The 12,654-nt window shown below is 54.7% G+C and overlaps 3 protein-coding genes across 3 annotated transcripts; 1 reads left to right on the top strand and 2 right to left on the bottom strand.

Moving 5' to 3' along the window:
• Positions 1 to 166: 166 nt before the first annotated feature.
• Positions 167 to 2,024, top strand: CCOS01_02854 (uncharacterized protein; the record flags this gene model as incomplete). The annotated part of the gene is made up of 4 exons (XM_060451041.1): positions 167 to 215; positions 289 to 419; positions 474 to 1,576; positions 1,637 to 2,024. The coding sequence occupies 4 exons, from the start codon at positions 167 to 169 to the stop codon at positions 2,022 to 2,024; spliced, it is 1,671 nt and encodes a 556-aa protein (XP_060317306.1).
• Positions 2,025 to 3,014: 990 nt separating this feature from the next.
• On the bottom strand, positions 3,015 to 4,641 carry CCOS01_02853 (uncharacterized protein; the record flags this gene model as incomplete). Its single annotated transcript, XM_060451040.1, has 3 exons — positions 3,015 to 4,050; positions 4,185 to 4,230; positions 4,440 to 4,641. The coding sequence occupies 3 exons, from the start codon at positions 4,639 to 4,641 to the stop codon at positions 3,015 to 3,017; spliced, it is 1,284 nt and encodes a 427-aa protein (XP_060317305.1).
• A 518-nt stretch (positions 4,642 to 5,159) lies between these two features.
• CCOS01_02852 (leucine Rich Repeat domain-containing protein) lies at positions 5,160 to 7,140 on the bottom strand (the record flags this gene model as incomplete). The annotated part of the gene is made up of 2 exons (XM_060451039.1): positions 5,160 to 6,526; positions 6,579 to 7,140. 2 exons carry the CDS (start codon positions 7,138 to 7,140, stop codon positions 5,160 to 5,162), a joined length of 1,929 nt encoding a protein of 642 aa, XP_060317304.1.
• Positions 7,141 to 12,654: the final 5,514 nt, after the last annotated feature.

Raw genomic sequence — 12,654 nt, 5'->3', positions numbered from 1 at the left:
TACGTGGTGTAAGTACATGCAAGCCCGCCCAGGTGCAAACTGTCGACATCCCAATTCCCAACCGACCGGACCCTCGAGAAAGAAGAAGAAAAAGAGCTTCCCCGTTTCCCGCGCCCACCAGCTCAAAGGGCTATCCACACCATCCCGATGCATCTGAGAAGACAACATGTCGGCCGCCGCTCCCTCCACTGATCCGGTTCAAAACGCATCTTCAGGTTCGTGACCCCGATTGAATCCTTCCCGCGTGTACGTTGATGCGCGGCCCCAAGCTAACGGGGGACTTTGCAGGGAAGAAGAAGAGCGGCAAGAAGAAGAAGAACAACGCCAACAAGCCCAAGGAACCCATAGACACAGACAGCGCGCCTCCTCCGTCCGAAAATGCAGAGTATGGCGATGATGAACCGGAAACCCCGGTGCAGGTGATACTCCCTTGATCCCCCCGCAAAGCCCAGCTTAGCTGACTGCCATCTTAGGCTTCCGCGCCGATAGAAGAATCCAGCCCCGAACAGTCAACGGGTAAAGACACAACAGCCAATGGCCACACGGAACGGCCGACGAGCAACGGACATGCGAATCCCCCGATAGAGGCGGCCGCAGAGGAGCAGGGAACCAACCCCGATGCCACGGCAAAGCTGGACGCCCTCACAAAGGAACGAGAGGCGCTGCGATCAGAGGTCGAGCAATTAAGGAAGCAGCTGGAGACCATTCAGGGAACACACAACGAGACCGTCACCCAGCTCAAGTCGGAACTGGAGGAGACGTCGTCGGCCAAGGAACAGGCAGAAGAGAGCTACCAGGGTCTCCTCGAGCGAGTCAACCACCTCAAGTCGACGCTCGGCGAAAGGCTGAAGCGCGATCGCGCCGAGCTGGAAGAGGCCAAGGAGCGCATTGAGGAGCTCGAGTCCCAGAACGAGGAGCTGCAGAATGGCGCCAAGGCATCCGAGGAAGAGGTGGCGAAGCTCCGGGATGAGCTGCAGGACACATCGCGTGAGGCGACAAGTCTGCGCAGCCGAAGCAATCTGTCCCAGCAGAACTGGGTCAAGGAGCGCGAGGAGCTTATGAGGCTGGTCGCCAACCTCAAAGAGGAAGTTGAGACGACGACGAACGCCATGGGCGAGTGGGAGGTCATCGCCATGGAGGAGCGATCCGTCAAGGAGAGCCTGGTCGAGAAGGTGACGGAGCTAGAGGAGCAGATTGCCGGCCTCCGTGACGGCTACGAGAGCGCCGCGTCCGAGCGAGATCAGCAATCGCAGGTCATTGACAACTTGCAAAAGGCCCTTCGCGAAATCCAGGATGCGCGGAAGAAGGAGCTGCGGGAGATGGTTGAGACGTCAGAAGAGCAGCTGCAAGCCATGAAGAAGCTTGTGCAAGAGGCGGACACCAGGGCTACCGAGGCCGAATCGGCCAAGGAAACCCTCACCAAGGAGCTCGAGCGCACAGCGCCATTCGAAAAGGAGGTCAAGGAGAAGAACCTCTTGATTGGTAAGCTGCGGCATGAGGCCATTGTGCTCAATGACCATCTCACCAAGGCTCTCCGTTACTTGAAGAAGACGAAACCAGAGGACAACGTTGATAGGTACTGTGACCTCTCTTTGCACTACGGGCCTCAACCGCAGACCAACTAACACACCCTTAGACAAGTCGTGACGAATCATCTCCTTCACTTCCTCACTATCGACCGCTCCGATCCCAAGCGCTTCCAGATCCTGCAGGTCATGGCCGGCTACCTCAATTGGACGGACGAGCAGCGCGAGCAGGCCGGGCTCGCCAGGCCGGGCGCGTCGAGCAGCATACTCCGCTTGCCGGCCTCCCCCTTCCACCGCACGCCCAGCACCCCGTCGCTGAGCGCCGAGTTCTTTTCCGAGACGCCCACCTCGGCGAACAAGGAGTCCCTCGCGGATCTGTGGGCGGGCTTCCTAGAGCGCAGCGCCGAGGAGGGCCTGGATCAGGGCTCATCGGCGGGGACACCGCGCGATCGCAAGGACAGTGGGAGTAGCGCGGCGACGGGACGGGGCGGCAGCTAGTGGAGGTCGTCGTGGACCGGGTAAGATTTAGTCATGGGGAGAAGAGGTGCAGAGGCGTAGAGGTGGTAAACCCCCCGGATGTATTCATTTCTGCCAGCCTCCGGAGCATAGGGGTGTGTAAAGACCATTATCATTGGGTACCTCTCCTGGGACGGGTGGACGTGTGTGTGTGTGTGTGTGTGTGTGTGTGTGTGTGTGTGTGTAGTCGACCCTTCACCGCACTTGCCCAAACAAAACTACAAACAAGTCATAGATATGAGGACCATTAAAGACAAAAAAAGAGTTCACCACCGGTGTGGCTACATCTCTTGGTGCTCATGCTGGGACTCGAACTCGGGGTACTCTCGCTAAGCCCGTCGTCGAGTAGGTTGGTTGCTGTATAAATCGATTATTGAACATGTACCACTCCGCCACCAAGCCAGTTTGACCTAACCCGTCGACCTAGACGGGCGCCTGCTGGCTGGTGATGGGAATGGAGTCCGGGGGGGTATATGAAGGTTTGCTCTGTGTGGTTATTCGGGTTTGTGTATTCAGGTGGCGGGGGAGGGTTATCGGGTGAATGTTTTTTAAGGAGTGTATAGTAACTACGGCGCGGCGAGTGCCAGCTCTGTCTGCTTTCTTTCTGGCCATACCTGCTCCATCTGAGGGATTTTGTTCTTTTTCCTGGCAGAGTAAGAGGGCCTGGTGTTACTACGGCGCGAGACGATTGGAATCAAGGTTACGATGGGATAAGGTAATCGAGGCACAAGAAGGGATAAGTTGGGGACATGGGCTCATAGAATTACTTTGCGATGGATGACTGGCCCTTGAGACGTATCAGACACCAACATTACTTCTCTTCTAGTTCACGCAAAGCTCATCGCGTCCAGACCCATCCATAATTATATGCTTCTTTCTTATTCTCTACATAAGATGCTGCAGTGGCTATCTATACACCACCACGCATCAACTCTGAAACTTCCAGAAGGTCAAGAAGACACACCACGCCGCTCATTGCGCAGTGCCTTCCGGCTGTCGAAACACCCCCTCGGTATAACTCTCAGCATCGCTCGTGACCTGCTGTATATTAATCCTATTCTCCAGCGCATCATTCACACTCTCGACAACCTCCCTCTCCTCCATGGCATCGCGCACCATCTGGCCCTCGCGCAACCAATACGCCTGACTCCGCGCCCGCAGCTCCTCGTCGCGCATCGACGTATTCTTGACGATACCCAGGGCGTTCAGCTTGCTCTTGACCGTCGTCAGGGCGCGGTTGCTCGCCTCGATGCGCTCCGCTTCCGAAGGCGGCAGGACGAAAGCGCGGCGGGTGCCAGAGAGGAACAGGAGAGCGCCGATGCCGACGTCGAGGGCCGCGAGGGCGATGTAGCGCAGCGCGCGAGCGCGCCAGTAGAAGAAGTCCATGTCCTGGAGGCGGAGGGCCGCGGCGTTGGCAGAGTAGTCGTACTGGCCTACGAGGACGGCGTCTGCTGCGGCGAGGGCGGCGGCGGCCATTGTGGCGTGGGAGCGCCAGCGAGCACCATCGCGGCCGGTGAAGGTGGATGAGGTGACGGCGGCGAGGGCGATGAGGTTGACGAGATGGGGGAGGATGATGGCGGGAAGCGCGTAGTAAAAGTAGGACTTGGGGTCCTCGGACTTGCAAAAGGGGCAGTCTGCGAGGGCGGCGGGGCCGAGCTGGAGGTAGAGGAGGCGGGACTCGAGGTTGACGAAGCGGGCGCGGAGGCGCTCGTCGGCAGCGGTGAGGGCGGATTCCGGGCGAAGGGAGGACAGGCGGTTGAAGAGGACGTCGACGGGGATCTGAAGGCGGGACTGGGTGAGAGTGAATAGGTTCTCCGGGGCCAGGGGCGGGAGGGTCTTGACGAGGTAGACGATTACGATGATGGTGAGGATGGCGAGGGCGCGGGCTATGCGGGGCGGAGGGGGGATCGGTTCGCCGCTGTGTTGGGAGGCATTGCGAATAGATTTGTAGGCTGAGATTGCCTTGGGAAGGAGGATTGGACCGAAGACGAGAAGTAGAGAGCGGATTCTGCAGTTGTGGTAGTTGTGCTATTAGTTTTAATCCTCTTGACGGGCATTGGTGGTGATGTCGCGAATTTGGCGATGATGTAGTTTGGGGTATGGGGTACGTGAGAGCGGAGGGAGGGACATGTGGCTACTTACTCTGACCAGCCAAATGCCATGACGGGCCAACGACGGCGGCGACTTGCTTTCGAGCAAGCGCTTTTACGTGATGCGTCCAAGTACCAAGTCGGGGGAGCTTCTCGAGAAAGAGAAAAAGAAGTCGAGAATTTCCGTACCTTACTTGGAGCTCGAGGCTGACAAGTGTTCTTTTTTTGGAGGTTGATAGTTTGAGGACGGGGTCAGCGCGTAAGGCTGCACCGAGGCCACGGTATGAGAGGGAAAAGATGAGTTAACTTTCTGCCAAGAGCTGATCTGGCTTACCTAAGGTGAGATTTTCTAGGCGACAGAAGTTAGGAGCGCATCCCGGTGCAGGGGTATGCTGACCTTGAGGGTTCGTTGTGACGGCACGATGATGTAGCCACTGCAGGTACGCTGATAGCTTCTTGATTTCCAGCCATTGTTTACTGCGACAGGAATGGCAATAGCAACCCGACATCGTAGGAGAACAAGGCCACAAAAATCACCACTAGGTTCCATTTATCAAACAGAAATATTGGGTTCAACTTAGCATAAAGATTAGATATTATGCTATTCGTTTCAATAACGTACATCAAAGCCAAGTCATTGATCGTCGCTGATGCTGTTTTCTTGCTTGCAGAGGCCGTCAAAAGCTGCTTCTTTTCCACCCATCTTTTTTGGCCTTTTTTAGCCCGCCACAGCTCCGAGTATCATTGACCATTTCCCGCCCCGAAAATCAAATGCACTTTTTTGGTTTTGGTATCCCGACTCCGTACGATGAATGATGAAAGAGGAGAGACGAGAGAAGAAAGGAAAAGAAAACCGAGAAGAAAATGACAAAAAAAAAAAAAACCAAGGCCAAGGCTAAGGCGAGGGAATCAAATGCTGACGATGCTGGTCGCTTGTTTTTCGGTCGATGCATTCAAATGCAGATGCTTTCCCTTTCCCTTTTCTTCCATTTCGATTTCCCATGCGATTTTGCGATGTGCATGTGATTCATAGCTTGCGTCCAAACATAAAGGACCCGTACATACCGCCGACTTCGGCGCGCGCGACCGGGATCTTGCGCATGCCCCAGTTGTCGGCGCCAATCTTCCACCACCGGTAGCCGCGGTCCTGATCCTTGCGGTGGTCCTGCATTCGGACCATCCAGCATCGGCTTCCGATCTCCTGCAGGGACCAGCCGACGCGCTCCAGTGCCCTATTCCGAGATAGGCTCTTGAAAGATTGCTCCGAGATCTCAACCACCTCGAGTGGCACCGAGCTCGGTTTTAGCAGCGAGTTTCGGCTCGAAAACAAATCCACAATATCCAACTCGCTGCCCCAGAGGTCCGAAAGGTCCAGGTATCGGATTGTGTGGGGCTCCTCCTGCTTCTTCTCGTCCGCCGGCTCAAGCAGCTTAGCGGCGGCATTGACATCCATGTCGCGCCCGACGGCGAGCTCCTCCAAATACTTGGTCAAAGGTCGCAGTAACTCAAGGTGCGAGTCATCCATGCGGCTACCCTTTAGGCTCAAAGACCGAAGCGTCTTGGGCAGCACAGGGATGAGCTGCGAAACGTCCTCCACATCCAGAAGTTGGTGACTCCGAGCATCGGTAGCCACGCTCAGGTAGACGAGGTTCCTGACCGCCGGATGAGTCGCAAGGAAGTTGATAACGGTGGGAGCCGTGAGCAGTGTGCACTTGGCGAGGTTCAAGTGGGTAATCTTGGCCGTCTTCGGGATGGCCTGCAGCGCTCGGTCGGTGATCTTGGTCTGGGCAAGATCCAGGTGCGTGACGTTGGTGAGGCGTGGCATGATCTTCTCGAAAAGCGCGGGAGGGAGCGTCAGGCACTTGTGAAGTGAGAGGCGAGTAATCGAAAGCGTCTCGGGCCAGTCCATATCTACCAGAGATGCAAAAGAGTTCTTGAAAGACGGTGATGTGCACCCTGCGAAGTCCAAAGCCTGCAGGCGAGGCATGCCGAAGAAGAGCTTCTGCATCACCTCAGCGCCGAGGTCATCGTCAATATGCTCCATAGCCAGGAACTCTTGGAGGTGCGGTGTAAGCTCCAAGCATTGTAATAATGTCTCCTCCGTCAGGTTCCGCGTGCCCTTGCGCTCGCTGGCAGACTCGAAAAGAGTCGCGTTATTGAAGTGGCTGAAGTCGATGCGCCGTACAATGGTGCCTAGTGCAGGGTGTGTTGTGATGTTGGACAGGAACTTGCGGAAGATTCTCGAGTGAGGAATGGTAATGTGCTTGTACAGGGTGTTAAGGGTTGCGGCGTGCACCGATCTCGAGGTCAGAAGCAAGGACATCAAGTCGACGTTGCGGCGCGCAGTGCCGTACGGCGGAGGGATGTCAAGGACCAGGAGCTCGATAATGGATCCTTTGATATTGTCAGCTTCGCGAGTTTCCATGATAAAAGACCGTGAACGTACCTAGAATCTCCAATGGCAGTCTCTCCATGGGCGCGCGGCAGTTGGTAGGCTTGTTGCCCTTGGGTGAAGGCGGAGGAGTGCTCCATGACATGTGCAGTGCCTGGAGGTCACTGAAGCTCTTGCTAGCCGTCTTGCCCTTGACATTGATTTGCTTCCAGCCCTTGAAGCTGGAAGCAGGATACCAGCCGCCATGAAGTCTGCTGCTGGGGTGGGTGACGGGGGGCATGAACTGAACTTCAGCCATCTCGAGGGAAGGTGAGGCGATCGGCGAGGGTGAGGCAGAGGAGTCGTCGAACACGGCGTTGGTTGCTTTCTGTGCGTAGGAAGAGACTTTTGAGGAAGTGAACGTCTGGGCTAAGTCGGAGTCGTTCTCGCGAATGGACGAGAAAGAGGATCTGCCATTCTTTTCCGGGGTAGCAGGTCGGTGCGGCTCTGGGCTGTCCATTTTGTATTCGACGAGAGTCTGAGTGTGGTTGTGGCCTGTCGGAGGAGTGCCTGGGGGGGTGTGTAAGGTGTGGTCCTGGGACGAGGTTTGCGGTTGGAGAAGTCGCGGAGAAGCCATGGCTGCAGGAACTTTACTTTGACCTTGAAGGTCCGGGTCGCTGCGCTCGTTGTTTCAATGGTTTGCTCGACACACCACCAAACGCACACACGTTTTCTCCACTGTCTTGGTTTTTTTCTTTCCCTTTCTTTCTGAACAAGCCGGGGTAAGGTAGAAAGAGACTAGTCGTATGGCAAAGCGTAAAAAAAATGTGTGAGCTGCAATGTAGGAAAGACGAGACCGGGGGCCCGGGTCCGTCGACAGAGCAAGCCAGAAGCGACTTTTCTATTAGTCAAAGACCGGGGCTTTTAGGTAAGAGGAAGTTATGGTGATGCGGGGAAGATGGTGGTTTGGCGTGTTCAGGTGGTCCAACCTCAACCGTTTGTGATGTTACTAGACCAAGACCAGGGAACGTTGGAACTTGGGGAAAGGAGTCGAGACGAGGGGGTGAAGGGAGTGCGTGGCACAAGGCAAGACGTGCTCTTCGCAATCGTTGAGGTGATATTGGTGTGGGAAAGGGAGAGGGAAGTACGGAGTAGATACTCTATGTATAAGGGTGTATACGGGGCGTGAGAATCAAGAGACAGGGGCGAATTGGGATAGAGTCATCCAACGGATCGCGTCTGGGCCGGATTAGGATCAGGATATCGGGTTGGATGGGCTGGGTTTAGGTCCTTGGGAGTTTGGGACTGGGCGTGTACTTCGTACAGTAAGGTAACCAGTATCGCAAGAGGCAGGTTGGGGTTGAGGATGTCTCGTTAATGTCATGCGGAATAGTGGCTTGCACTGGGCGTTAGTAGCCGGGCGTGTGTGTGTGAGTGTGAGCGGCCCGCAGATTAATATAGCAAGTTGAAGAGGCAAAGGGTTGCTCTTGGCCAAAAATTGGGTAATGGAAACAAAGGAATGGAGACTTGCCTCGTCACATGAGCATCCAGAGCTTCATCCAAATGGAGGCGGAGCCTTGTCCGTACATGACACGGCGCGGTACGGCAGTACTGGCGTGCCGCCCCCAGGTGACATGCTTTGCTTCCTCGTGCTCACGGACGGTAGACGATGTCCGTCGGGTATGGTAGTCCATGTCAAGGTCCATGGTCCAGGGACATGAACCGGTCAAACAACACCAGGTCCGGATGGGAAAATAGAACGAATGGGCTGGCGAAGGAGAAAAAATGCTGGCGACACGAAGCAGGCTGGCAACCAACCATTGGACGGGTATTTGGTAATGAGAATGTCATGGGTGTGTCGGGTTGAGCCAGTAGGCAATGAGCTGAAGCATAACATCATTGCTCAGGTTTGTTCAGTCATTAAACGAATGCGCAAGATGTGTCAAGGAATGGTCGTCTTCCGCACTTGTCCAACCTTGCCCCGGACAGGCCGTTGTCTGACTGGATGTAGCCATAGCCATCGCGGGTTGCGAAGATGGTAACTCGATGAGCAGGCAGGGTGATGTCAAGGTCAGGCAACGGAGTTGAATCGACTACAGCGAGCCGCGACCATAGCGCACGGAAGATGAGCGGCTGGCAAGACAAAGTCGGTCGATGGTGGTCGGTCATTCGGTCCCGCTAGAAAGATAGAAAAAAAGAAGAGAAAAAAAAAACCAAGAGAAAAAAGATCGGGGCCCAGAACCGAGTCCAAGGGAACATGGATGATGGTTCGGGATTCGTAGAAGAAAAAAAAAAGAGGGACGATCCAATTCCACATCAGAAAAGGACGGGGAAGAGACTGGGAGAAGTGTGAGCGTGACTGTATGACAGCACACGCTGGGGCCGAGAGCTGCGCAGAGCTGAGAGAGCCGGGTCACGTCTGGGAGCTGAACTGGCTGCGTGGTTGTGTAATTGAAAAGCTTGGCTTGGGGAAGTGATCAGATGAGGCGAAGAAGTGCGGTTCGGAAACGTAATGGATACAATTGTCGACTAATGGAAACTGGGAAAACTTTTTAGAATGACTCCAATGCTCTCCAAGCTCTCCAATGCTTCCCAATGCTCGCTCTCAAAAAGTCGAGTCACGCAAGTACCCTAGAGGACGTCAGATTACCTAAGCCCAGGCTTTGCAGAAAGTACCTGCCTTGCCCTCCACTCCTTCTATTCCTGAATCCTGTGTGCCTGCTGCCCTGCTCGCATTTTGATGCAGCGTTACATTGCCTTTGGGGACGTACCTTACGGTACGAAGTACCTCACTCTATACCGCAGCGCAACCTCTCTAGGTGCATAAGAATAAAAGCAAATCGACAACGACATCCAAATCCAAGACACCTCTTGCAGCAAACGCAGCCTCTTGCGCCAGAGATCGTCGACGACAAGACTTGATCTCCGGTAAGATGAGGAAATCTCACTCCCAGACACGCACACCGTTACCCTCACACAGTGACACAGAGTCACGCCAGGAAAGAGCATCTCCTCGGCTCGGCATTTCCAGGCTCTAAGGAGCGCGGTGCCAGCGGCGCTCCATCTCAAACACCGAGAGAGCCCGCTAACATTCCATCTCTGTCACTGTGAGCTTTGGTGTTTGCGATGTCGCTGACTACGTAGTGTAATCCACGACAAAGCCGACAGAAGACCGGTACCGCACCCGAGACGGCCGTTCCGGTTGTCGGATGGTCGCCCGATCGGAACCACACAACGACTACGCACCTCTGACCAAAGGGAAAACGACAACCACGAATTTCTGTCCAGTTCCCCAGCAATCCGGATAGACAGGTACAAACAGGAGTGCTTGGCATTTCAAAACCGTTCTTCGACCGGATACGGACGGGATGCTCCAGGGCCACCTCATCAATCGGTCATCTGACCTTTCACTGCCGGAACGAAGCGAGCAGAACAGAAAATCGGGCTGTGCGCCAAAGCGAGCACGCGCCTTCTTTTCAGGCAGGCAAAAAATTTGAGTCTGAGGCGGTACCAAAGACCCAAGGGGGTTCCGAGCTGAAAAGCGAAAAGGCCCGCCTGGAAGGTCTTCCCGAGCGCAGGGCGAGCAGTTCCCCAGGTCTCGAGTACCGTCCCCGGGTAGATCATTAGACGTCCATGCCAGTCTGGTATACAGAGCAAGAATCGATCACGGTCAACTATATTGCAGCTCTCTACTGTACCCATGCAACTGACTGGGTAGTGAGTATCCGGACCTCCCTGGCTCTTACACCTGCGCTCGCACGCAGGAATAAGCCCAGACGAGACGTACAAGTCTCAAGACTCCTGGCGTCTGTCTGTCTGCAGATCTAGCCCTCTCACCATTTGATGCCGCCGCCGGCGTTGTCTCTCCTTGCTCAGACCCTGTTACCTGCTACGGTAGCACAAGAAACGGAAAGGCAGGAGAGCAGACAGGTACGAAGCACTCGTACGAATGAGCGGGAAGATCCTAGCACCCGTGGCATCCTAGCGGATCTCCGGTTGGCGGGCTCGAAAAAGGTCGGGGTCGCTGGGGGCCGCGTGGTGTTGCCCCAGATTATCCACCCCTGAAAGCCAGAGGCTAGTGTAAAGAGAGAAGGCCAGAGAAACAAGCGTGACAGAAGTTCAGAACCGAGGCCAACCGCCTTGTGCCACCCTGTCGGCGTTGGGTCTAGGTCGGTTTAGTTCCAGCATCATGTGTGCTTTTCATCGACTCCTAGACCTAAAGAGAGAGAGCTGCAAAACTGTAAAAGCGAAGCATTGGACCTCACACCCACCCAGTTGTTATTGTTGGCCCTGTCGCCGCCTTCGATGTTCAATTTACTTACTAACTGCTGAAACTGAGAGAATCCAGTCTGATGACCACAATAAGATGAGCGTCGAAACCGAGAAACCCGTGGAATCCGACACAGCCGCCTTAGGCGTCACGCGCATTGCAAAAAGCAGAAAGAAAAAGGGACAAAAAACAGGGCGTGCAAGGCTGCAAGCAAGCGTATTGCCGGATCAAAATCTGTCCAAAACACCAATGCCGTATACGCCGTACACGCCGTAGTAGTCATTAGTCGAGAAAGCGAAATGTCTCCATCTCCCCATCGAATGGCGCCATGCTTTGCTCGCACGTTTTGTCAAAAAAGAATACCTAAGCCAGGGCTCAGGGGGGGGCTTGACACCAAATGCCAATGCCAATGCCTTGGGTGTTTCTCATGACTTGCCCCCGACCCCGTCATGGTGCTTTTGCTGTTAGTCATAGTAATAGCTCTTGTAGTCATGGTTTTCCCTTTAGTGGTCGGTCACGCGCAACGTAGAAACAACAACAGTACCACAAAACGACGATACTAACCAAGTTCCAACCCCCCTCCCCCCTTCTCCAGACTCCCCATCTCCGGCATCTCTGGAACAGGTCTGAGAAATAGGTCGACCTAGCGGGTGCTGGGGTACTTGACTTCTCCAAGTATCCGTAGTACAGACGAAAGTCCCTTGGAGGCGAGGTTCCGTCAAAGTCAGAGGGGGTCTTCGCGTACCTGGTGCATGTCTTACCTACCATCTCTGTTGGTTTTGCCAATCGACGAATTATTGGGCAGGCAAGCGGCATAACCTTCCCCAAACTACAAAGTCGCAAGCTCGGGTTTGTCCCACAGTCAAGTTGACAACACATATTACGTACACAACCTACGAAAAAAAGATGCCTGCCCGCTCGTACCCTCCAGCCAGCCAGCCAGCCAGCCAGCCACTCAGGACCCGTCAAAATTACCCCAGGTTTTCCCCTCAAAAAACTATTCCCATATCGTATCTAAACCAGACCAGACTCGGATAGGAAAGTTGTACTACCTTGCCTCGGACAACGGCACACCCTCAAGGCACGCGCCTAAGGTAGCCTCACCACTTAGCCTCAGATCACTTATTCGCCGCCTGCACTCCCCTCAGCTTCACGCCCAACGCAACTACTCCTATGGACAGTCGTATTCTGAAGCGCCCACCCCCTTTTTTGGTTTTCTTTGATTGTCAAGAAATTTTCCAAAGAGCCAAGAGGTGGGGATGTTTACCCCGGAAAACCACATCCAAGCCCCAAATGAATATGTGACATGTCACAGCCAGGGCAATCTTTTTCCTTTCTGTTTCTACCATGGGGTCGTCGATATTTGTACTCCCCCATTCTTTTTATTCACCGACTTATCGAGGTCACAAAAATAAGGGGGCCGTTCATCAACTTGTCGAGAAGGGCACATCCTACCTGCCGTACCCTGAGTGAGGTCTGGCCGAATTCGGGCATTGGCGGCGCCGAACCCTAGATGCCAAAGGCCGTTCTGCTCGCCTCTATCTGTGTCTCCTCTCCATAAACTTGATGAAACCAAGGGCCTAGACCGCGTTGAAATTTCTCACCTCGAAAGCGAAAGGGAATTATCCCACCGGAGGCCCCCTGCATCACGGTACTAGGTAGCTTTCCCCCCGCAATCCCCCGGATTTCGCTTCACCGCATTTGCTCGGTCAAAATTGAAAAAAGTCACGATGTCATGCATTTTGCACACCTCTCCTTCCTAACGAGCTCCCTTCCCCTTTTCTCCTCCGGACGAGCAGGCAGGAGGAGCTTCAGGTCCGACGCCCGGCTTAGCTTCCGCGGCGGGAAAACCCACGGGGTATGAAACTCTCGTGGGGCCAA

The sequence above is a fragment of the Colletotrichum costaricense genome, assembly GCF_030867565.1.
Source record: "Colletotrichum costaricense strain IMI 309622 chromosome Unknown Scaffold_3.1, whole genome shotgun sequence".
NCBI classification, from domain to species: Eukaryota; Fungi; Ascomycota; class Sordariomycetes; order Glomerellales; family Glomerellaceae; genus Colletotrichum; species Colletotrichum costaricense.
Note: the sequence above shows the minus strand (reverse complement) of the source record. Positions and strands in the feature narration are given on the sequence as shown.